At 30.2% G+C, this 27,309-nt stretch overlaps 1 protein-coding gene across 2 annotated transcripts; it reads right to left on the reverse strand.

Moving 5' to 3' along the window:
* Positions 1-963: 963 nt before the first annotated feature.
* On the reverse strand, positions 964-27,264 carry LOC113389343 (histone deacetylase 9-like). Of its 2 annotated transcripts, none has more exons than XM_026626387.1 (21): positions 27,035-27,264; positions 24,793-24,900; positions 24,512-24,642; positions 22,451-22,636; positions 22,160-22,380; positions 18,958-19,104; positions 18,331-18,422; positions 15,272-15,442; positions 14,848-15,048; positions 14,592-14,768; positions 14,270-14,494; positions 13,887-14,083; positions 13,424-13,590; positions 11,416-11,648; positions 11,179-11,343; positions 6,672-6,791; positions 6,476-6,598; positions 4,243-4,383; positions 3,427-3,669; positions 2,998-3,191; positions 964-1,340 (listed from the first exon to the last, which is right to left on the reverse strand). In XM_026626387.1, exons 1-21 carry the CDS (start codon positions 27,038-27,040, stop codon positions 1,280-1,282), a joined length of 3,309 nt encoding a protein of 1,102 aa, XP_026482172.1. In that variant the 5' UTR covers positions 27,041-27,264; the 3' UTR covers positions 964-1,279. The 2 variants fall into 2 exon arrangements, with proteins under 2 accessions (XP_026482172.1, XP_026482171.1); XM_026626386.1 differs by having other exon boundaries at positions 24,784-24,900.
* Between the last annotated feature and the right edge of the window lie 45 nt (positions 27,265-27,309).

Raw genomic sequence — 27,309 nt, forward strand, 5'->3', positions numbered from 1 at the left:
AAATTAACTTTCTGGCAAAAACAGAAGTCTATTTTAAGAAATATATTTAACAAAATCTAAAACAGCACAATGTCATTAGTATTTAAATACAAACGATTTGATTTTTTTTTTTCAAAATAATGTTAATAACAATTAAAATTTTGAATAATTAAAGATTAATTCAAAATTATGATAGAACATTTGAATAATAAAATTCATATTCTGTATATTTTATATAAGTTTTGAATTTTATATATGTAATTAAATAACGATTTAAAATTGACAATTTAAAATTTAAACACTGAAATTAAACATTAAAATTTGACATTGTCTAAATAATTAATTAATATTCATTTAAAATACTGAATAAAATAATTTTAAACACTTTTGATAAAAATCGCATCGATATTTCTAAATTTTTCTTAAATTGTTTGTTAGTAATTCACTCTTTGTCGACTTGAAATTCAACCCTCTTATAACGCTTTATGCTTATACAGCGTAATATAAAAATCGCCCTAAAAGAAACTTAGATTTAACGTACAAACCAGAATAGTTCGTAGCGCGTTATGAGGAAACCGACTACCGCGTTATATGGAAACAAATAAATATAAGAGATGATAAATTATACATAGTTTTTTGTTGAAGTGAAAAGTTTCTGATACTATATGATGAGAAAAATATAAATTATTTTAATAGAACAGAAAAATTCATGATGGAAATTACAAATCATTTTTATTGATGTTTATATAAAGATGCGATGAAATATAAGACAAAATTCAAAGTAAAAAACTGATTTGCAATAAAAAAATTCAAGCAGAACTTATAGGCTGTTGAACAGAAACCGCGCTATAGGAGTACCGCGTTATATCAGTACCGCGTTATAAAAGGTTTATCGTAATTTCAGTACCTAGGGGTTGCAGATCTATATACTAACAATAATCATCGGCTATATAACAATATAATATATCTATATATGAAATTGTCAACAATATTTATATAATTAATTATAAATGTGCTATTATATTCGTTACACTTTTTATTAAATATGATTTCTTATATTCGTCAGTCAATGGCATAAAATTAAAAAATATTAAATCACGTACGTTTTTGTTTTTAATTTTAATTAATTAACCTCTTGCACATTATATCTAGATTATTTTAAATCTATGACACGTTTTAGTTCTAACATTTAACACAGTTTAACATTCAAGTTCCTCCTTTAGTGTTGACTTAATCCTTACAGATTTAAGGATGAAGATTTTTATTAGTGATCAATAATTTTAATTATTTATTGATTTTATTATTTTGTTTCATCTTGCTCCATCGGCTCGTCCGAAACACTTCTGGATCGATCCGAAGTCCTAAGATCAATATAAGTTGTACATTTTTTTTAAAATAAAATTAAAATTTTATATATAAAGTAAGCAAAAATTACAAAAATTATATTAGAAGCCATTTGTCGATTCAAATCTGTAATAATTTGGTTATTAAAGTAAAACTTCTTCAACTAGTGGTAAACGCAAATGCAACGGAAACGCGTTACGCCACAAATACTGATTTGTCATTGGCCATTGGCCAATCATTCAAAATGGCGGGCCGAAATCGTGTTGTCACGTGATATCTTTGATTCTACTCAAACAAAATTTTTGAGTTTATTTTTTATTTAAAAAATACATTTCATTCGAATCAACTTGAATGGACAATTCGATTCGAATCGTCGATTTTTCACTTCATTCGAATCAATCCAAATTCGACCAAATCTTAGACAAAATCTTTAATGATATCTTTAATTCTACTCAAAGAAATTTTTAAGTTAATTTTTTATTTTAAAAAAATTACATTTCATTCGAATCAACTTGAATGAACAATTTGAATCGAATTGCCGATATTTTACTTCATTCGAATCAATTCAAATTCGACCAAATCGATAATTTTTAGACTAAAAATAAAATTCATTTGTTTGAATTTAAATTAAACAAAAAATATATCATAAAAATAGTTTTAGGAAAGTTGATCCTTTACATATATTATTTCTTAATTCAACATTGTTTTTAAAGATTCTGCTAAAAGACCATGAAGTAATATATGGGGCAATTCTACCATAATACAGCTCATAAAATATCGTTGTCATGGCAACGCTCTCTTATGCTTGTTTTTGGTATTGAAAATTACGAAATTGTCTATCTATTTGCCGTGCGACCAGGCGTATTTTACATATAAAATAGCAAGGGATAATGTTATTATAACTGTACCATCTAGAATTTTCAATACCAAGAATAAGCATAAGAGAGCGTTGCCATGACAACGCTATTTTATGAACTCTGTTACGACAGAATTGGCCCATTAATGTTTAATTCTAATTTTAAATATACAGTAATTGACAGTTTCATTAAAAATTTAGTAAATATGTTTACCTTAAAGATGTCAAAAATATTAACAATGGGCAGTGATTAAAATTTAAGACTATTTTGCTTTTTTTTAAAGAATGAAAAAAAAACGAAAGAAGTTAGGTTCAACGACGAAAAGTTGCAATCTTTAAAAATTCCAATTAAATTGTCATTCCATGTTCTATTTGCTGGATAGTTCGATTATTATCAAAAATAACAAAATAATTTGAAAAATATTTAAGGATTGAATCTTGCTGTTTGAATAAGTATATATCTACAGTAGAACTCCAATTATCCGAATTAATGGGGACCGGAACCCATTCGGATAATCAAATATTCGGATAATCGGAGTTTTTTTTTTTAAATTGCCATTGGAGAGAAAAAAAGTTACGTTTTGATATTGCACTATTTTTTTTATTGAATTAAATGAAAGAAACATGACATTTTCACATGTTTTAAATATGAATAAAATGTACTTATGTACAAGTTTAGAAATAAAAATCATTGTTTTTTAAACATCTCCGTCAATGTAAGCTGTTTCTGGACTTTTTTTTTCTGAAAGTGATTCGGATAATCGATAATAGTCTAGATAGTTCTACTGTATTATCAAATATGATGATGTTCCACATACCTGTTCATTTGTGTGTTCCTCATAGAGAGCCCTGCCATGGCTGTGACTGTCTCCGAGTCTTCTACCATTTCTTTAGTCTCAATCATCCTGATAGTCAATGGTGGTGCTCCTTCGGCTGCAAGAAGTTGAAGGGCTTGGGCATGGCACATGGATACCATGTGGGCATTTCGCTTTACACAAGGCCAATGGGAAAGCTGAGGAAAAAATAAGAACATTCAATAAATTTAATCATATAGTAAAAGGAAGCACTACAAAATTTCTGATTTTATTGGTGGATGGTAGGAAATCTGATTAAAAATTCTCTTACTACTAAAGCTTACATTTCAATAACTTGATTTTATTTTATTTCTAAAAAATATTGAGCCTTGTTGCGATAAATCTTTGATGAAGATGATAATGATGATATGTTATAGTTTTTTTACTATTTACCTGTATAGCAATAGTTTTCTGCAGAGTATCGATAGCATTCTGACAAGGCGGTCTGGCCAATTCTGCATCACTAACTCTGCCAATTCCGCACGTTGTCCTGTGTAGATTATTCGAGATGTTTGCTGAAGCAGCAGAAACTGATGATGAATCATCAACTTCGTCTCCCAACAAGGCGCTGACGCAGGCCTGGGCGCTGTCACAGATGGCTGGTAGATCGTAACCGCCTTCTAGGGAAAGCACCACCTGGGAAAAGGAAAATATATTCAATATTGTACATTTTATATTGTATAAAATTGAATTTTTTTTCTCCAACAAAAGCAATAGAACAAACTTCTTGATTAGTAATTATCTTTACTATCGCTTATCCATCAAATATGAAGAATGCTTTGCCCGATTCTGCCTCGCAACAGACCAATGTTACGGCAAGGCCATGTCACGCTCCAACTTCCATACATTATGTTACTGAATCATACTGAAACTGTCAAAATGTCATGTATCTGATGTGCATTCAGGCGTTTTACACATAAACTGCAACGTCACTCGTATGTTATGAAGCTGTGTCAGAAATACCCTCTTATCCAACATCGTTTTTCTTGACATTTGTGCGGTTTCTGGGTTAGGTTTTCTATCTGACAACCTGAAAAAACGCCTGACTGCACAGCAACCACATGGCTTATGTCAATATTTAGTATGGAAAGCTCTTCATAACATAGCCTTGCCATAACATTTTTCTGTTATGCGGCAGAATCGGTATCATGAAGTCGATTATTTTGTACCAAAGAATTTTTTATTTCTAATAAATGATACAAGACTTACTTTTCCATTAGCCAATGTCATCAATTGTCTGGTCATCTCTCCAAAGCAAGCAGCGCTGACCTGGTATCCTCCAAGTGGAGCCGGATGACCAACCGAGGCATCAAATCCACATGATACAAGTATCAGTTCCGGATTGAATTCCTTTGGAAGAAATCAAAGATATGTAGAAATTACAAAAACATCATTATAATTTATTGAAAATTAGATACAATCAATGTAGTATTATAATGGGAAACACATTACATAATTTGAAAACTATGATATATGCAACAATTTGGATACTTTTATGAGCAGGTAGTACCAATAAATTATTCTGTAATTACAAATACAATTTATTATTTATTGTTTTTGTTAAAGCAAAGTTCTTCCGTCCTTGCTGTTAGATTTCAGAATCAAGTTTTGTGTACAATTATTTAGTATATAAGGAGTTAGGATTTAGTTATTCAGGGAGAAGTCAGGAGTCAAATCAGAAGCCAGACTTGGAGTCAGGACAACTTGCAGTCAGGCTTAGTGCTTAGTTACATAGAAAAATGTAGTCTCTGCATATCAATAACGAAAGGGTTATCAAACCAATTATTTAATTGTAAAAGGAAATAGTCAACAATAAAAATATCAACATCAAACAAGAACCAGTGTTTCTATATTATCAACAGCTCAGCTCCAGCTACCAACCAACCTCCCATAATCACAGAAGTGATCCAACAAACACACCATCTCATTTCAAAATATTAATATATGTATTTAAAATGCAACTGTTGACAGCACTCATTAAAGAAAAAGTAAAATGTGAACAATTTATCAATTTCGCAAGGATATTTATATTTCTGGACTTTTGCATTACTGAAGCAAATCCAACTTGAACGAAACTTTTAACGTTTCAACTCAAGCAAAAGCGTATATATCATATATATATATATATATATATATATATATATATATATAATTCGTCTGTAATAATGTATGTAAATATACTCCTCCTAAACGATTATTCGGATTTTGATAAATCTTACTGAAGTTTGTTAAGGGAATTTTTCAGAATGTATGTGATTATAAAAATACAGTAATATTGTAAAAATAAAAGAAAAAAAATGCTAAAAACAACATGTCATTGTTTGATATTGAAAATATTTGAGACGTTGTTTGGCATTGAAAACAAATGAAAACCGTCATCTGTCAAAAATTTCAATTTACTTATGAGTCTAGACAATATTAGAATATGTATAATAAATTCACGAAAATGACTAAGAAAAATGAAATGTCTACATTATTATTGCCGAAAGACAGCTGAGATGTGCCAGAAATTAAAATAATATAAGAGTCAGTATATGTATGGCAGATTGAGTGATACACATATGAACAGGATTTGACAAATTAATCACTTAATATATGAAATTAATTAATAATCAGAGCCGGTCCTACCTTGAATGCGACGCATATAAAATTTTCAATATAGTATTTTTTTTGCAATATAATTCAAGAACTATATAATTTCTACACATCTTTTACTAATCTTTGCACAATATATATAAAATGCGTTAAAAATTTCACTTTAAAACAACAAATGGGAAAGTAAAGATGAATACATACATTTTTGGATATCTTTTAAATTAAATTTTTTTTGATCTCTATGATTTGCTCAATAGAATAAATCGCATGAAATGCCCAAAATAATTAAGTAAAATGTTTCAAAAGCCAAATATTAATTAATGATAATAATTTTAATAATGGACTGTTAAAACAGGTAAAATAATAGAGCTAGAAAAAAATGGCATGCGGGCGCTGAGGACTCCAAGAACGCCCCTGGTAATAATGTATATTAAATTATTACTAAGAAAAATGTAATTTTGATATTCAAATTACTAAAAACCAGTTAAAATATGATGAGATTATAAAAATTATAGGCAACATTATTGGAGCAATTATTTTGGGTGGAAAAATCCAAGGTAATATTGCACTTATACATATTTACTTTTATCTGAATTTGTTATACATTAAAAAGACTTCAATGTCCAATATAGTGTGGGAATTGAGACTCATCATTTTATTTAAAGCAACTCTACATTTAACATCGATCATTGATATATATGCATTTTTGTGTGAAGAGTAATTTAAAAAACAATAATTAGTAGTAAATATTAGTATGGGATACTAAAAAATTGTAAGCGTGGGTACAGGACAACGTCTGCCGGGTCATCTAGTATATATATATATATATATATATATATATATTTACCTTCGCAATAGGCATTACGACTGTCCTGAATGCAGCCAAATATTCCGCATCAGAAAGAGGCGGATCGATACCTCCTGACCAGGCAATATTCACATTGAAACCTACGCCTTCGCCGGCACCGCACTGAAAATTAAAAAAAATTAAATATAATCATCCTATACAACATTCATTCAAGCAATCTACAATATATGTTTACCTCCGTTGGACCTCCAGTTCCCGGAAAGAAGTTACCATCATCATGACGATGTATGGAAATGTAGAGAACTCTGCGATCGTCGTAAAACATTTGCTGTGTACCATTCCCATGATGCACATCCTAATAAGAAATTATTTCATTATGATAAATTCTTAAAAATAACACATTATTTATATATATATATATATATATATATATATATATCTTATATATAAAAATGGAGCTTTCGATCAAATGATTCGGTAAAACTCGAAAACGGCTAAACCGATTTAGCCAGTCTTAGTCTTGAAAAATTCGTGTCAATCCAGAGACTGTCCAAAAGGTGAGATATTATTTAAAAATCGCATAAAACTTTACATTTTTAATTTAAAATTTTTTGTAGAAGCATAATTTGAATAAAACAATAGACGGTGGCTAATACGTCAAATGTCAAACGTTTTTGACAGATGATGTTCAATTACGTTTAATAGGATAGATGTTTAAAGTGAATATTATTTAATTATGATTAAATTGTAGTAAGTAGTTTTGTTTGTAGTTATATTTATATACAAAAACGTTATTAAACGGATCGCAAGTGTTACTAGAAACTCAAAACATCAACTTTTTTGAAATTTTAATATAAAAATGCACTTTTTAGCGTCGTAGCACTCCATTCATATTTTTCTCAAACACGGTGCTCTGAAAGATCTCATTTGTTGTTCTCATGACTTTGCTATCGAGAGATAAAAGGTAATCTTTGAAAATCCATAGTAAAAGTATTTTCTTCCGTTGGTAGTTTTTTAGCATTAGTTGTGTTAAAAGTGTAATTATTTTAAAAAATGCCTTTAAAATTAAAATAAGACATTAAACCTGTTTGCCACCTGGCCGTTCCAAGTTACTCCGCTTATAGGGTATAAAGGTCTAGATAACAAATTTTTGAAAAACAGCAAAAAAGCACATTTCTACAATGATGACAGTTTTACTGAACATAGTCAGATAATTGTTCGTTTGAAATGCGTTATTTATCGTGATATAATTGGTTTGATTTTTATAATATAATTAATATTTGCTCAAAATCAATTGGACTTTTGTGCCTCGCCCTGCTCTATATATATACTATTCATTAAATTTACTTTAATTCATCGAATGTTAGTTGAAACTTTTAAAAAAGCAGGTCAAAGAAGAAATAGTTAATTCATTTTCCATCTCTCCTCGCAGAAAATTGATAATTTTGTATAAGCTCAGTAGTATTATTTACAATTATACACAAAATCCAGAATCCAAAAATAATCTGAAAAATTTTAAACGTAATCAATAAGTTGAAAGACCAGAAAAGACTTGGATTGGATTATACCATGTTTTCAATAGAAAATGTATAAAACTTTCAGTTTGATTGTATTGACAAAATGTAGACAAACTTATGGGGTTTATTGTTTTTATAATACCTCTTTGTATATGGCATTCAAACAACACATCCTTATACACTTAAAGTATTAATTTTTTTAATTCTCTAGAAATTGTTTAGATAATACCTTACTTAGCAAAACAACGTTTTCTGGTTCAGCTTATATATATACTCGTATATATATATATATATATATATATATATATATTAATTGTTTAATATGAACAAAACAGCACTCAGATTTGTTTAACACAACTTTATTTTATGATTACAGACGTTTCGAGACCATGGTGTGTCTCATCTTCAGTGTAATTTCAAAAACAGTTACTTATATACTACACATTCTTTAATAATTTATTTAAATTTCATTTAATTTTTTGGTATACAAAAAACACCAACTATTCCTTGCAATGCTTGACACAGTACTAAAGAAACATACTCGTATAACACTTACAGAAATATTCTAAACAAATCTGAAGTACTTATATAGATGGAGACAGAGAGGGTATCATTATAATGTAAACAAAAGGAGTGCTATCGCATACAAAATCGATAAAAATGAAAAAACAAATTAATTTATTGAAAAGAATAAGATAAATGAAAAAATTTATAAATTATTAATGATGTTTATATAAGTGTCATGTAAAATATTTGTGTCGGTTCTTAGATTTATGCTATTGTTAGTCCGAACTATTAACATTGATTCTGCCATGCTCCGTTTAAATAAGTCTTTCTCATGGAATAAAATTTGGGGATTGTCAAAATCAAACTTATGGTTGTTGATATTAGCATGATCCACAAGTGTACTTTTAAATTTTTTGTTATCTATTTTTTCACATTGTAATTCATGTTGCCTGAGTCTCTTTTCTAAGTTCTGGCAGGTCTGGCCAATATAAGAGCAATTACAATCCAAACAATTTACTTTATAAACTATATCTTTCTTTTTTGTTAATGGAGTTTCATCTTTAATTTTGGAATATAAAAATTTTAATTGTTTTAATGGAGAAAAAGTAATACGAATATTATGTTTTTTGAAAAGTCTTTTTGATAATTGGTTAAAATTATTGTCAAGATATGGAAAATTAATGAAAAAAGTTTTTTCAGGAACACTTGTTTTGCCAGGCTCTTCCGGTTTCTTATCAAAAGGTTCAAGTAATTTTGCGACTCTATTTTTAATAATTGGACAAATTAACTTATATGGAAAATTATTGCCAAGTAGGATCGTTTTAACTAATTTTATGTTTGTATCATAAAACAGGGGATCAGATAATAAAATAGCGTGATCTACAAGATTTAGAATGGTAGAAATTTTTATATTGAGAGGAACATGTGAATTAAAATTAATGTATCTCCCGGACCAACTATCTTTTCTGTACCAGTCTGTATAACATACACCGCCTCTATTAATGAGTTTTACGTCAAGAAAATGTAACGTCGAATCATTTTCAAGTTCCTGAGTGAATTGTAAAAAAGAATTGTACTCATTGAATTTGTTGAAAACATTATCTATATCTTTTTTATTAAGTAATATTAATGTGTCATCGACATATCTGAAATAGACCATAGGTTTGGAAGGTAAAGAATTTGGAAAATCATGTCTTAAATTTGGAAAATCATGTTTTAGATTTGGAAAATCATGTCTTAAATTCTTTACCTTCCAAACCTATGGTCTATTTCAGATATGTCGATGACACATTAATATTACTTAATAAAAAAGATATAGATAATGTTTTCAACAAATTCAATGAGTACAATTCTTTTTTACAATTCACTCAGGAACTTGAAAATGATTCGACGTTACATTTTCTTGACGTAAAACTCATTAATAGAGGCGGTGTATGTTATACAGACTGGTACAGAAAAGATAGTTGGTCCGGGAGATACATTAATTTTAATTCACATGTTCCTCTCAATATAAAAATTTCTACCATTCTAAATCTTGTAGATCACGCTATTTTATTATCTGATCCCCTGTTTTATGATACAAACATAAAATTAGTTAAAACGATCCTACTTGGCAATAATTTTCCATATAAGTTAATTTGTCCAATTATTAAAAATAGAGTCGCAAAATTACTTGAACCTTTTGATAAGAAACCGGAAGAGCCTGGCAAAACAAGTGTTCCTGAAAAAACTTTTTTCATTAATTTTCCATATCTTGACAATAATTTTAACCAATTATCAAAAAGACTTTTCAAAAAACATAATATTCGTATTACTTTTTCTCCATTAAAACAATTAAAATTTTTATATTCCAAAATTAAAGATGAAACTCCATTAACAAAAAAGAAAGATATAGTTTATAAAGTAAATTGTTTGGATTGTAATTGCTCTTATATTGGCCAGACCTGCCAGAACTTAGAAAAGAGACTCAGGCAACATGAATTACAATGTGAAAAAATAGATAACAAAAAATTTAAAAGTACACTTGTGGATCATGCTAATATCAACAACCATAAGTTTGATTTTGACAATCCCCAAATTTTATTCCATGAGAAAGACTTATTTAAACGGAGCATGGCAGAATCAATGTTAATAGTTCGGACTAACAATAGCATAAATCTAAGAACCGACACAAATATTTTACATGACACTTATATAAACATCATTAATAATTTATAAATTTTTTCATTTATCTTATTCTTTTCAATAAATTAATTTGTTTTTTCATTTTTATCGATTTTGTATGCGATAGCACTCCTTTTGTTTACATTATAATGATACCCTCTCTGTCTCCATCTATATAAGTACTTCAGATTTGTTTAGAATATTTCTGTAAGTGTTATACGAGTATGTTTCTTTAGTACTGTGTCAAGCATTGCAAGGAATAGTTGGTGTTTTTTGTATACCAAAAAATTAAATGAAATTTAAATAAATTATTAAAGAATGTGTAGTATATAAGTAACTGTTTTTGAAATTACACTGAAGATGAGACACACCATGGTCTCGAAACGTCTGTAATCATAAAATAAAGTTGTGTTAAACAAATCTGAGTGCTGTTTTGTTCATATTAAACAATTAATATTCGTTCCACTCATATCATAAAATTCTATATATATATATATATATATATATATATATATATATATATATATATATATTACTATATGTTCAATTTTTTACCCAATCGACGATGAGTATACGTTGTAAGTCGCACCGTCTCTTGAGGCACTCTGCAGCGATAGCCACTGAATTGAAGAAACAGAAACCCATTGCCAAATCAGGTTCAGCATGGTGTCCTGGAGGTCTAACAACCGCAAAACCGTTCTTGGTTTCACCCAACCATGTCTAAAAATAATTGAAAAAAAATATTACCAATACACAAGACAATATATTGTAAAAGAGTTATATCAATTTTACCTTATGAGCTAGATCAATTACGCATCCGGCTGCTGTTCTAGCAGCAGGGCCCGTATGCGCATCGCTCCAGAACGAGTCCGGATCTGCACCGACGCCTCCACACCTCAATCGAACCAAGGAAACAGGTGTTCCTGCACCAGGACTACTATTGGCACCATTGCCCCCTGTAGAAGCTCCACTGACAGTGCTTCCTATTTGTTCCGGCCTGTTGTGCCGAGAAAATGGACTAGTGCCTAGGAAAAAATAATTAATAGTCATAAATAGAAATAGTTTTATAAATCAGGCTGATTTCTAGCCAGGCATTTTTATCTTATATATAAAATTCTTCTGTACAGGTGTATGATTTGATACTTCTCCTAAACGGTTATTCGGATTTCAATAAATCTTTTTAGAGTTTGTCAAAGGATTTTTTAAAGATTTAATGAACGATAAAACTATAGTAATATTGAAGAAATAAATGGCAAAAATTACAAAAAACCACTTATCATTGTTTGACATTGAAAACATTTGCCAGAAATGTCAATTCACTTAAAATTTGAATTTTGAGCCTAGATAATATTAGATTATAATATACAAGAAAAATGTAATGTCAAAATTTGCCAAAAAGCAGCTGAGATGTGCCAGAAATTAAAATAATATAAGATACAGTCAACAGTATATGTTTGGCAGATAAAATTATATAATTCAGTTTATAGAAGTCCAAAATTGCATATACATTATTTTTTTAAACTTATGCATGTCGCATTTTGATTTACTTTACTAAATTATTTAACAATACAATAAAATATTTCTACTTAATAAGTAGGGTAAGATGTAGTAATCGCAAAAACAACGAAAATGAAATTTTTTGCATATCTTCACGATTCAGTGTTTTCTGAACATTTGGCATGCTTATAAAAAACAAGGTACAAGGTACAAAGTACAAGGATATTTGGCGATCAAAAATGATCGTTAACGTAAGCACATCAAATTATCAGATATGTGATAAAGTTTTTAAAATTGAGTACAATTTTTTTTGTTGCAATTTTGTTGGGTTCCGAACCAAGATTGTTAATTTTTAAAATTTACTCATACGCTTCAAGCAAATTAGAAATTTTCAGAAAACTTTTTTTTTTCAAAATTTTCAAAAATATAGAAAGTTTTATACTTCAAATACGAATTTTAAATTTACAAACCAATATAAAAATGTAAACATTTCAAATGCGTTATTCTAATCGTAAGAAATATATCCTCAGATGGATTTATTTGGCACCTCTTGCTAATGTAAACTTTCTCAAGTGCTTTAAGCGGTAAGATCCGTACTGTATATTTTATGAACAATAAAATATATAGTGATTATAATTATCTATTTGAAAATGTATAAAACAATTGTTGTAAATCATTGATCAATATTTATTGATTACTGATTTTTTTCCCTCGAATATATAATTCAGGTACGGAAAGTTCCTGCAATTTGCGTTAAGGAACGATGCCATGCACCACTAGTTTTATATGTATCCAAAATTCATCCTGTTTGGCATCGGATATGCAATATTTAGCAAGTTGATCTTAGATTGAATAGTGCACATATGAACTAGATTTTACAAATTAATTCCCCTAAGATTTGAACATAAACAATAATGTTTATTAAATTATTAGTAAGAAAAATGCTCTTTAGAAATTAAAATTGCCAAAGAGCAACTAATATTTCATACTAGATTATGAAAATTATCGACTAAATTATTGAAGCAATTATGTTGTGTGGTAAAATCAAGTGTGATATTGTTCTTTAACCGCAGATACTATGTATATTATTTTTTTCTGAATTTCTTATACTGCTAACGCTAAGACAATAAATGAATCACAAAGGCAGGACATCAAATAGGATATTAAAAAGTTTAGGATAGGATATTAAAAAAAGTGGAACTTTTGAATTGCAGACGTCAATACAGGACAACGTCTGTCGGGTCATCTAGTATATATATATATATATATATATATATATATATATATACATATTTATAATTACCAAACATCAATGTATGTGCTTCTGTATGACAAAGTCTGAGTTCATCAAGTGTAGCCTTGCGAGCTCTTAGACGAGAACATCTGGCGGCCAACCCTGTTTCAAGCAGTCGTGCCCAAACACTTTGCAATCGACCACCATGTTCTGGATGTCTGCTATTATCTCCACATCTACGAAAAAAAATCGTATATAAATAGCAATATAAAAATTTGACCTAGCTTATGAAAGAATTCTAAAATTATTTTGTTAGAATTTGTATTAGAATTTTAGATATAACAACGTACAAATCGTTAAAACATGAAACTATTCTGATATAAAACTCACCAAACAAGATACTGGATGAAAACATTAACCAGGATATTAAAAAATCCCTACTTAGTATTAAAAATACCACATCAATTACTTCTTTTGCCAATATTTATATTTATATTATGTATAAATTATATTTATTGTGTTCCTTTATTACCTGCAAGCATGTTTCAGCATAATACTATCATATGCCAAACCAGTAGTTGGTGCAGAATAAGGTGCTTCTTGCGATTCTCGTGGTTCTAATGGTTCTGGTGACCGAGAACCTCGTCCAACGTGCACCAGTGGACTAGATAGTGTTCTGGACAAAGGCCTGGTTGGATCAGGTCGCGGCCTGAGAGCCGAATGAGTATCCTAAAAAAAAAAAATCATACCTGTTATAAGAGGACTTGGTAAACTTTTATGAACCAAAAAATTCACTCCTTGGGTGTTAAGATCGTATTTAATAGTAATTGATGTAATTTATGATTGTTATTGTAAAAGTATATATAAGAGCAAAATTTAAGTAGTTTAGTATATTTGTTAGTTTATTCTTATTACCTGGGCATTAACCATTTCAGCATCTTCATCCCTTAACCTGGCTCGTCTACTCTTCTCAGTCAAATCAATGATCTCCGATTCGCTACTATTACTGCTAGACAGCTGCTTTTGCAATTGCTGTTGTTGCTGATTCAACATCATCTGTTGCTGTTGCTGCTGTTGAATACCAGCAGCCCGTGTAAGAACTGTTTGCCGGATATGCTGCTTCAACAACGTGTGGTCCATCTATAAAAGGATAGATTTATAACATAAAATATATCTATTATATCTTTATATATGATTTATCAGAGTTGTCATGTTATTTCTTATCATGATTCCTTGCCTGGGTGTTATAGGGTCCATGGCTCGCAGGCTGAGGTGGCGCAGGAGCCTGAGGCATTCTTGTGGGATTCCCCTGAAGCATCGGATGCCCCAGAGGCAAAGGTGCGCTTTGGGTTCTTCCCAGCGGCCGGTGTGTGTGAGGGTGCCCTGATAACTTGTTTAGATGATGATGTGCAACCTGAAGGAAAAAATAAAATAAAAAATGATTCAAAATAAAATTGATCTTTTTACATTTATTGTCTAACAATTCCTCTTACCTGTGCGTCTGTAATAGGTTGCTGTTGATGGTGAGGCAATTGTGTAGGTGCTGGAGCAGCAGCTTCAGGAGGCTGTTCTGCTTCAATAACAGGTAAGGTTGGATAATAAGGGAGCACACCAGATAACAACTGGCCTGTCAAAGGAGCGCCCAAACGAGCTGCAGCGACAGCAGCCAATACTGCAGCTTCTGTTGTACTTGACTAAAGGAGAAATAATAAATTCCATTAATAAAATTCAACATATACATATTTTCTTATACATCAACTAATAATATGAATATTTCTTAAATAAAATTGTATACAGTAGAATTTTTTTATTTATTTATATACTGAAAATACAATTTTATTGTTGACATATTTCTTCCTTAAACATACATTTATGTCGGTAGGTTTCACCAATATAATAATATTGTTATTATCACACCTGCGAATGGTGAGGGATATGAGACCTTCCTAATGAGATATTAGGCATAGAAGGGCTGCTGAATAGTGACAGATCCGTTAAGGAGCCCTGATGGCTATTTGTGAGCACCCCGTAGCCTCCCATGCTGTTGGTTCCGCTCATGTGACCGGAGGAATTGGGTTCCTCGTTTTCCTAGAAAAATAAAGGAAACATAAATCATTGAAATTCAGAGGTAGTTCAATAATAAATATACATATATTAGTAATGCAAAAATTCTATAACATTCGGCGTCCAGTCTAAGGAATAAATGCAAGGAATGATGCTGTTGGATCTACACATCTATTCAGAAGTTAAATGGCTCGGATGATTTAATTTTTTTCTTATTTTTATATTTACTTTTATTGAAATTATTTTTTGTATACATTAAAATTTGTAGTTATCAATTTTGTGACTTATTTTTTGTTATTTTTATATTTACTTAAAATTATTTTTTTAACTAAATTAAAATTTGTGTTCATCCATATTGTGTATTAATTTTTTTAGATTTTTATATTTACTTTTATTAAATTAATGTTTTATATTCTTTAAAATTTGTGTTCATACACATTATGTATCATAGTAAATATTTCTCAAATTGATACAAGTTGATTTGCATTATACCTAGTTTCCTTTTAAAAGTTGTTGTAATTTGATCGATATTTTGACTCATCTAGTTTTATTGATGGAAACCTTTCCGTTTTGGAAATATTTCAGTGAACAGAGAGGATAAATTTAAGCTCAGAAAATTCTTGTTCAAAATTCAGCAAAAAACGTTCACATTTTTTTATCAGTTATCAAGCTAGATGTAAAATGATTGGACTACTAAAACGACTATTATGAATTATGAATTTTCAGTAAAGCGTAAAATTTTAGAGTGGTTTGTATTTTTTAATTATGCATTAAAAATGTTAAAATAAAAAAAAATATTCCTAAAAGAAAATAAAAGTGTTAGACATGGACAATCCTTGATAAAAATAAATTTAGGGTTCTGCATAGGTTCAAGAAAATTTGAAACAAAATTATTTCAGAAACATTCATTGAATCATTGATGGTTATGAAAATTAATCGGTTACTGAAAATGACTATTACAAAATAGGAGTTTGTGGTAGAAGGGTGAAAATTTAGGGCTGCATGTGATTTTTTTATTACAAAGTATAAAAATAGGTATCAAAACCAGAAATCAAATCTTAAGAGTGACCAACGCTTACTACTTACAGATATTAAAAATAGATTTTGGCCTATTCTAAGTCATACTGAAATTGATAAAAAAAATATCATAAAAATCGGTTAAACCGTTTCGGAGGAGTATTGCTACAAATATCTTAATATTGGATATCTTAAATAATAAAAAATTAAATTAAAATAAACCAACATGAAGTACCAATGTTATGCTAGGATTATGTTTAATATGAAAGCTAGAATTTTTTGCTCTCTATGATTTGCTCAATAGAACAAATCGCATAAAATGCCCAAAGTAAATAAGTAAAATGTTTTAAAAATCAAATATTAATTAATGATAATAATTTTAACTAGCTGTAAGTGGAATTCTGTCTTAAGGCAATTAAGGCATCGTGCCTTAAGGCAAATTGCTGGAACTTCCCGTACCAAAAATTATTTTTTTAAAAACGATTAGCATTTTTGAAAAAAATTTACTTCAAAAAAATAAGATTTTTGACAAACAATTAGACAAAAAATTACTTTTTTTTGAAAAAAAAAATTTTTTTAATTTTTTTTTTTAATTTTTTTTTTAAATTTTTTTTTTTTAATTTTTTTTTTTGAAAAAAAATGTTTTCTTTATTTTGACATATTTTGAAAGATCTAAACTTTTTTTCAAAGCAATCGTACTGCTTTAACTGCATAAAGACGAAATATCAAACCGCGTAAGCTCCGCGTCGACGTCTAACGCGTAAACATTGGTACGGAACCCATAGGAATGTAAACCAAAATTATACTTATTGTTAAAATCTCTATAAAATATCTGATAATTTGATGTGCATATGTCTAATGATCATTTTTGACCGCCAAATGGCATTTTTTTTACTTTTTTCATTAGATCTCCGAAACCGCTAGACCTGCCTTTATGAAAATTTGATCGGTATTTCACCTTGTCAATACAAGTAAAACGTTTTTTGAATTATTAAATCGGACGCTCCGTTCTCTTAAAAACTGAGTTACCGTTTTCGGCACTTTTTGCCCCGTATCTTCGGAACGGCTAGACCTGACTTCGCCAAAAACTAATCAGCACGTCTCCTTATCAATACGAATCGAATGTTTTTTGAATTAATCAAATCGGTTGATCGGTGTTCCCGAAATCGTCGACGAAAATTTGTATCCGCACATACATACACACACGCACACACACACACACACACACACACACACACACACACATACATCCATTTTTTCTAAGGTATGCCAAAATATTCAGAAACCTTTGAAACGTCGAGAAATGCAAAAATTTTCATTTTCGATTTTTTTGCGATTACTATAACTTACCCTACGGGAAGTTAATAATTAAACTGTTAAAATATGTAAAATAATAGGGGAGGGGAAAGGCGCTAGACAAAAAAATGGCATGCGCGCGCTGAGGACACCAGGAGCGTATCCTTGATAATAATATATATTAAATTATTACTAACAAGAATATGATTTAGATATTATAATTACTAACAACTAGTTAAAATATGATACGGGATTATAAAAATTATAGGCAACATTATTGGAGCAATTGTTTTGGGTGCAAAAATCCAAGGTAGTTTTGTATTTTTACTGTGGGCACTACATATTAATTTTCTCTGAATTTTTTATACTGTTTAAAAGACTCCAATTTCCAATATAGTGTGGTAATTGAGACTCATTTTAATTAAAAGCAGTTCTACATTTAACATCGCTCATAATTTAAAAAACAATATTTAGTATTTTTAGGTAAATGGTAAATATTAGTATAGGATATTAAAAAAACTGTAGAGGTGAGTACAAGACAACGCCTGTCGGGTCATCTAGTATATATATATATATATATATATATAAATTCGTCTTACCTCTTGTATAGGTGCACTTGTCGGTGACCCTCTACTGGCAAGGGCTGGTGGCGAATTAGGCCCCGACTCTGGGCTATTATTTATGGCACAATCTGCAAACACATAATAAATAGATAAAATATATATCTTTCTAAAACAACACAAATTATAAACTACATATTGTAGTAAAAAATATTTAAACAATTTAAAAAGGATTATTTCACACAATCACACACAACACTGATGAGGATATAACGACGTGCTTTTGTTATTGTTAGCTGATGTTAATATAGTTAGTTGACGCTAAAAACATACGACAAATATTTTTGATGCTTGAGTAAACTAACTATTAATGCGTACTTAGCTTGTATTTTTTTACTGATTGCATATGAATTACTGCAGAGGCAGTAGTTTGTTAAAATAGATTAATCGCGCATCAAAACCTATGTGTTACAACGGCAACATTGTACTTAGATATGAGAACTTTACATTAAACCTTTTCCACTCGAATGCCCGCCGCTTCGACGGCAAAATCTATATTAATCTCGCAATTCGCGAGTGGAAAGGGTTAAAATCTAAATTTTCTGTTTCAATGATAAATTTCTCTATGTGATGATTTCTCTCTCTATCTCTCTCTCAAACACGTACTTGCCAGCGCCGGATTCTTTCGGTGCCTGATGCCCGCCAGCAGCCTCTCGTGCCTGGCCCTGGCCTGCAGATGGGTCGACATGGGTCCGGCCCTTCGCTCTATAACGCGCTGCTTCAGGCGAACCTTAAGAAGATTCGGCTCGCTCGCTGCACGCCCAATGCATCACAACAAACATTTGCAAAGTTTTAGTTAATACAAACACAGGCAAGATTATAAAAGCAGGTAAATAATACTATTATTAGAGGTATTATTTTAGATAATTATTATAAGAAACTAAGATTGACATAATTTGATGCAAAATAAAATTGAGAATAAAATGATATTTGAATCGTTAAGTTCAAAATTTTCTTTAAGTTTTATAATTTTTTAAGTTTATGATTTTCTCGAGATTTTCCTCCTTGAATTTTTCAATTGCAACTCGCCTTTAGGCCACACCGTGTGAATTTCGAAGTTCAATATATGGGAAAAGAACTAACAATTTTGAGGCCTTTCTAACGATGTATAATACTTTATATGTTTTCTTTACAGAAATATCGAATCATGTGGATAGGTGCTGGAACCTAATCATACTTTGCATTTTAACAAGTGAATATTCACACAGATTGCTCTCTACTAGCTAAACCGCAAAAGATACGAAAAAACTTTGTTGCAGAATAAAATTACGAATAAAGTGATATATAAATCGTTATGTGTGTTCATATAATTTTCTCGAGATTTTCCAGTTTGCCTGTAGACAAACCGTGCAGAATTCGAAGTTGATATATATGAAAAAAAAACTAAGAATTTTGATAAATTACTATATTTGTATTTAAAAAGTTTTTTTTTCTTGGATTTGTGTTTTGAATGTAGTATGTGCATCTATTTCAAGTAGAGGAATCAGAAAAATAAGAAGGATAATATCAGAAGAATAATAAATATCTTAATATTTTTATTTGCCCTTAACGATTTTTAATTTTCGATTTTGTTATTACTTTTTTTTCTTGGATTTGTGTTTTGAATGTAGTATGTACTTCTATTTTAAATAGAGAAAACAGAAAAATGAGATTAAAATATTTTTAATTGTCTCGATTTTTAAGTTTCTCATCCTTTGTTAATACTTTTTACTTAGACAATTTTTCTCAAAAATCGTATCAAATAGTGAAAACGAATTTAACTGTTTGTTGATAAATTTATTATATTTGCAGAGACCATTAATAGATTAAATATAAATTATATTATATTTTATTAACATCTCGAAGAAGAGGTTTATGTTTTCACGTTTTATGGTGGGAGACTCTAGAATTCTATTATTCCCACTCGTCGCAATTAAACTTTCGTCCTAATTGTAAATGTGTGTATGTGTGTGTGTGTGTGCGTAAGTAAGTGCCTCGAAACGAATTATTATTTATTATTATGACAATTTTTCCCAAAAATAGTAAAAACTAATTACAGACTTTTAACTGTTTATTAATAAATTTATTGTATTTATGAAGATCAATCTATAGATTGAATATATATTACAACAAATGTATTTTATGAACTTCCCGAAGGAGAAGTTTATGTTTTCACATCTTATCCCCACGAAAACCGCCGTCACGCACTGCTTCGTGAGGAGAGGCTCTAGAATACTATTATTCCCACTCGTCGCAATTAAACTTTCGTCCTAGTTGTAAATGTGTGTATGTATGTGTGTGTGTAAGTAAGTGCCTCAAGGCAAATTGATAGAACTTCCTGCACCAAAAATTTTAATTTTCAAAAAAGCTTTAAAATTTTTCGAAAACCAAAAAAAATGAAATTTTTGAGAACAGAGACATCAGGGAGCGTCCATTAATCACGTGAGGTTTTTAGAGAAAGGGGGGTTTGATAAAAAATCACGAAATATCACTTGGGGGAGGGAGGGGTAAGTAAGTTGACACGTGTATTTATCTTTTACCTATTTTTTAAAAAAAAAATCCAAATATTTCCAAAAATTTTTTTTAAAAAAATTACAATTTTTCCTCGTAACTAAAAATACATGTGATGTTTGGCGGGGAGAGGGGGGAGGGTTATTTTGAATATCACCAAAGGGGAGGGCGGTCAAAAAATCCTTAAAAAATCGATCGCGTGATTAATGGACGTCCTCTTATTTTATTACAAATATATTTTTTAACTTCCCGAAGATGAAGTTTTCAGTTTTCATCAGAAAGTCCGATTTACTAATTTTATGTTTTCTCGGCGTTTCAAAACATTGTGAATCGTGTGTATGTGAGCCTATTTTTGACCTTTCATCGAGATTTTCTCAAAAACTGCTGAATCGGTTTCAAAAACTTAAAAGCCATTCGATAAAAACGATCGTTTTTCTCAAAAAGTATTCTTTGTACTTTTTCTCGCATATCTCCAACACGATTGAACCTGCCTTTGCAGAAAACTAAATAGCAGATCTTCCCTTCAATACCATTCGAATATTTTTTGAATCAATCTAATCGGATGCTACGTTCTTCGATTATAAATAATATAAGAAAGTATGAGAAAAGTAAAGAAAAAATCTGAATGTTATTTTTTTGAATGCTCTGTTGAAAATAAATATGTGAATCTTTTGAAAATAGGAATATCGGGATCGTATTTTTGTAAATGATCTATTAAAAACAGAACTAATTAAAATCATGATATATTTAGAATATTTAAAAAAGTGAACGTCTATTTTCAAAGTTAAATAATAAAATTGTAAGAGCAATATAAAGTAAAAAAAATTAAAACGACGAATCGTGATCTATATAACCATAATATATTTTTAATTTTAATAATTTCATTTTTTCAAACAATTAAATTTAATAAATTATTAGCGTTCTTGCAGAAGATTAGATGCATGCTCGGAACAAAACAAAATTACAATTCATATATAATATTACACATCAATCTTTGTGCATTTTTAGTTTAGTACAACAAAATATAATATTTTAGTAATTTTAAACATCTAAGCTAATGCAATCACGTTTATAATACCATGCTTTATACATTATTAAAATTAAAAGATAAAAGAAATAAAAAATTACAAACGTTCTTAAAGAAATTAAATGTAATTTATTTTATTATTATTTATTATTATCTATTTTGTAGAATAAATTAAAAACTCAAAATTAAAACAAAAAACTTTTAGCTGAAACAGTTATGGGTTTGAGTTCTTACTTTTGATCAAAAAAATTCTTCTTATCTCTAATAATTTTACTATCTGTTTCTACTGACCTGTTTTCCTCAAAGGGAAGTCTCCCGATCCTGGACCTGCCTGCGTCGGAGACTGTTGACTCCTGCACGAGATATGATTAAGACTTGAATTCGAGTTAGAAGTTGAGATCATACTTCCACTATTGGTACTACTGTGTGCAGAACCAGGAAGTCGGTAAGGATGCGTCGACTGGCATGGACCTGAACCCAAACTTTCACCAGATGAGCTTTTTACCACTCCCCTGGGGAAAGAAATAATGATAAAAATCACTTGATCCTAGGAAGTATTTATTGTTGCTGTTTGTAACTCACCAGTTACGATAGTTTGCTGCTCCAGATCCACCAGAAGTTTGACTTACAGAACCATTGGTCATTTCACGAGCCTGCTCGCGTTTTTTCATCAGGAATACCTGCAGTTTCTGTTTAACTTCACTGCTGGCTGCATTATTTGAATTTGTACTACCACTGCTTATTCCAGTTAAGGAACTTGTTGAACCACTGGGAAAAAACATAAAATCATTAGCCATGACTATATATGAAAAGTTTATCCATAATCTCTTATACCAGGCACTTCTGCACGTCTGAGATATGGAAATTTATATAATGCTAAATAAATATAAAAAAGTTGGTAACAAAAGTGGACCATCCCACGAATTGGGATTATCTGAGATACGGTGTGGATATAACAAGTTTTTCACTAAATAAATTATCAGACTGGACAAAACATAATATTTATATCTGTCGTTAGATGGCAGCAAAAAATCTTTGCTGGCTCTAAAGTTGTTTCATGTTCTATATACTAATTGGTATTGGTATTTTGCATTGAGGCAAGTTACATGAACTTCCCGATATGTGTAATAATTGACTTAATCAATAAAAAACAAATTAATTTATAGTATAATCTATCTATAATATAAAAATGAATCGTAAAGTGTGTTGGTAAGCGTATAACTCAACAACGCCTGGACCAATTTGGCCAATTCTTTTTTTAAAATGTTCGTTGATGTTCAAGGATGGTTCTTACGGCGAGAAAAAATAGAATAATTGCCGGGAAAACCCTAAAAACAGACCTTTTCTTTCTCACATACAAACGTTAGTATTTTCAAATTTTTGCCATCGGATACGGAATATATTTACTCAAGTCAATGAAGCGTTTTGGGTCTGAATTTTTACTGTGCTCCAATTGGTATGAAATTTTGAAATTATGTTTATCTTAATCTCAAGTTCAAAAGTAAAAATAATTTAGACTCCTTTGCCATTTCCCGGGGGGATGACATGCCTCTCAGTGGTGTAATTCCATATTTTTTCAAAATAACGTCGGATATCAATAAAAGAACTAATAAGAAAAAAATGTTTTATAATGTTTTTCAAAAAAGCAAATGCTCATCATTATATTAAAAGCAGTTGTGCATATAAGATCCATATGGGTGGTTGTATATACATTTCGGTATTGATTGTAGTGTGAAAAAACATAATTTTTTGAAAAACAATAAATTGGAACAATTATGATTAGACGTATGTTGGGTCATCTAGTTTATAATATAATTTAAAAGTATTTGAAGTAGGAAGTGAATTCTTTTTCCTAAATGACAAAGAAACGGCTTGGCAGATCGTCGCACAAAACTGACAAACGTTAGTCCTCATTGAGATACATGAAATGGCTTTTAAATTTCTGAAATTGGTTCAGGCGTTGTTGAGCAAACGTCGATGGAAGGTCTAATTTTGACAAACGCCAAGAAAACTAAGATACTAATTTTTGCAAACTTTGAAGAATTTTTAAAATTTTAAATTAAACGACTTTTCGTAGAGCAGTAATATTTTAGTATCTATAAGGTAATTACCATAAAAAGATCATAAAAATCGTCGAAAAAATTTTGTTTAACACTTTATTACAAGAAAACGGTTCGGCCGATCTTTACCAAAAACTAATTAGGTCGATTCCCAACCAATATCTTTCGAACGGTTTTTGAATTTTCAAAATCGATTCAGTATTGCGGGCTAAAACGTGGACGAAAAATTATTCACTTTCCTGTTATTTGGAAAGAAACGGCTCGGCCGATCGTCACACAAAACGTTAGTCCTCATCGAGATGCATCGAATGGCTTTTAAATTTTTGAAATCGGTCCCGCCGTTTTTGAGAAAACGTCGATTTACGGCAAAAAATCTGTTCACATACACGCACACACACACACACATACATTTTCCAAATTTGGTCTCACTCGATTCAGAATGGCTTGAAACGTCGAGAAAACATCAAATTAGCGAATCGCATTTTTTGATGAGAACACAAACTTTTCTTTCGGGAAGTTTGTAACAAATTTTTCGACTCCTCATATACAGAATACTAGATGGCCAAATTCCTATTATTATTACCTATTAGGGCAAGTGGCCTTAAGGCCATGACTTTGCTGGTCATTATGCTTCTGCTGACGTTGCTGACGCAGTTGCATCTGTTCTATTTGTCTTTCACGAGCCTGCTGGGCTTGCTGCTGCTCCCACAATTCCTATAAGAAGAATTTCGATAAAATTAATATGTCTAAGTGAATATTTGTTTTGACTTTTGAAGAAATATTAATTTACATTTATCCAATTTCAACTATATCGAATTGTGTAAATTTCGTTTCAACACTTGTTCCTTTAATTACCTGACATACCTTGAGGTGCAGTTTGAGCCTGTGCTCGTACTCTTCATTGATTTGTTGCTGTCGCACTTGGAAATCTTCTAATAGTTTTTGCTGCTGTAGTTGGGTTTGCATTTTTAACTGAAAAGTGGAAAAGACAAATTAGATGTTACCTAGTAGAGTGAATCTTATATATAAAAATGAAGCCGTCGATAAAATGATCCGCTAAAACTCGAAAACGGCTAAACCGATTTGGTCAGTCTTAGTCTCGAAAAATTCGTGCTAATCAGTAGGTTGTCGGAAAGGTGAGATATTATTTCAAAATCGCGTAGAAACTTTACATTTTTAATTTGAACATTTTTGTAGAAGCGTAATTTGAATAAAACAATGGACGGTGGCTAATACGTCAAATGTCAAACGTTTTTGACAGATTATGTTCAATTACGTTTAATGGGATGTTTTACGTGAATATTATTTAATTATGATTAAATTGTAGTAAGCAGTTTTGTTTGTAGTTTTATTTTTACACAAAAACGTTATTAAACGGCCCGCAAATGTTATTAGAAACGCAAAATATCAACTTTTTTGAAATGTTAATATGAAAATGCATTTTATGGCGTAGCACTCTTTTTTGTAAATCATATTTTTCTCAAATACGGTGCTCTGAAAGATCTCATTTGTATAAATAATTATATACTCATTGGTATTTATAATACATTTTTAGGTTATATTATTTTTTTTTATGTTATTTAAATTCAGAACCTAAATTTGGAATCGATCAAAGGGACATTTTGTCCAATAACATTTTGCCAGTTATAATTTTCCAGAATTTATTGAAAATAAATAGTAATATATGAAGGCCCGGGGTTAAAAAGATCCACCAACAATGTGTCAAAAACCAGTAAAGTTAAGCATTCTTTAACAACAATATTTGAAAGTAGAGGAAAAAATATGTAGACCCAGCTATAACCTTGATTCTTATGACTTTGCTATCAGGAGATAAACAGTAATCTTTGGAAATCCATAATAAAAGTATTTTCTTCCGTTGGTAGTTTTTTAGCATTAGTTAAGAGTGTAATTATTTTGTGAAATACCTTTAAAATTAAAATAAGACATTGAACCTGTTTGACACCTGGCCGTTCCAAGTTACCCCGTCTATGGGGTAAAAAGATCTAGATAACAAATTTTTGAAAGACAAAAAAAACAATGATGAAGCTGGCAGTTTTACTGAATGATGAAGTAGCTGGCAGTTTTACTGAACGCAGTCAGATAATTCTTCGTTTGAAATGTGTTATTTGTTGGTTTAGTTTTCACAATAGAGTTTATATTTGCTCAAAGTCAAATTGGACCTTTGTGCCTCGCCCTGCTCTATATATATACTTTTTATTAAATTTACTTTAATTCATCGAATGTTACTTGAAACTGTTCAAAAAGCAGGTCCAAGACAAAATACTTAATTCATTTTCTATCTCTCCTCGCAGAAATTGGAAAATTTTTTATAGGCTCAGTAGTATTTTTTACAATTATACACAAAATCTAGAATCCAAAAAAAAATCTGAAAAATTTGTATCGTGATCAGTAAGTCGGAAGACCAAAAAGACTTGGATTGGATTATACCATGTTTTCTATAGAAAGTATATAAAACTTCCAGTTTGATTGTATTGGCAAACTATAGACAAACTAATGGGGTTTATTGTTTTTAAAATACTTCATTGTATATATAGCATTCAAACAACACATCCTTATATACTAAAAGTATTAATATTTTTGATTCTCTAGAAATGGTTTAGAAAATACCTTACTTAGCCAAACAAAGTTTGAAGAGTCAAGCTAGTAAATTAATAATTATTAAGAAATTACAGCAGCGGTTCTATTATCCGAACCTAATTGGTGGGAATTGGATTTTCTTGGTTTTGCATAAATAGATGCATGGTAAAATTAGATACCTACTGGTACTGGTTGTTATATTTTATTATTTTTCTAGTATTATTTTATTATTCAGAAATTTTATTTATATTATTATTAGTTTTATTTTATTATTATTTGCTTATATTTATATTAAATCATATTACGGATATTATTTTCATGTAAATTTTATCCTTCGCATTTTTATTTATTTAAATTTATGTTATTATTATCAATATTACTTGATGTTAATAATTTAACAGTTGTAATACTTATTGAAATTAAAAAAAAAACTATTACTGGTACGGGGATTGATGTATCAATTAATTAAATTAACAAATTTTTATCCATGATTTTACTTTATCCTTACGTGCATGATTTGTTGCTGGAACGCCTCCTGCGATCTAAGAGAAGTCAAAGAATACCATCGCCGACTCCGCCTTGGTCCATGGCAGTCGGAGGCTCTCCTTCGGCCGCCACGGAAGGGCCTATGACGCCGCTGGAGATCATGAGTCCGCCGCCGCCGCCGATCAGGCTACCAGGAATGCCGCCTCCGCCCGGACCGGAACCCGGAGCAGCCAGGCCGGCTGCGCCTGCACCGCCGCCGCCGGTGTCGAGCGCCATTTCTAGAAGGAAATAGAAAAA

Source organism: Ctenocephalides felis, unplaced genomic scaffold (assembly GCF_003426905.1).
Source record: "Ctenocephalides felis isolate EL2017-DRISC unplaced genomic scaffold, ASM342690v1 CF-g0.4_SCAFFOLD_03573, whole genome shotgun sequence".
NCBI lineage: Eukaryota > Metazoa > Arthropoda > Insecta > Siphonaptera > Pulicidae > Ctenocephalides > Ctenocephalides felis.

What these genes read in the sequence shown, in the direction of transcription:
- LOC113389343 (XM_026626386.1), bottom strand. An exon ending in GAACTGGAGGTCCAACGGAG is followed by an intron (nt 6,599 to 6,671) that starts GTAAACATATAT and finishes TTTAATTTTCAG; the next exon opens with TGCGGTGCCGGCGAAGGCGT. An exon ending in TCGTAATGCCTATTGCGAAG is followed by an intron (nt 4,384 to 6,475) that starts GTAAATATATAT and finishes TTTCTTCCAAAG; the next exon opens with GAATTCAATCCGGAACTGAT.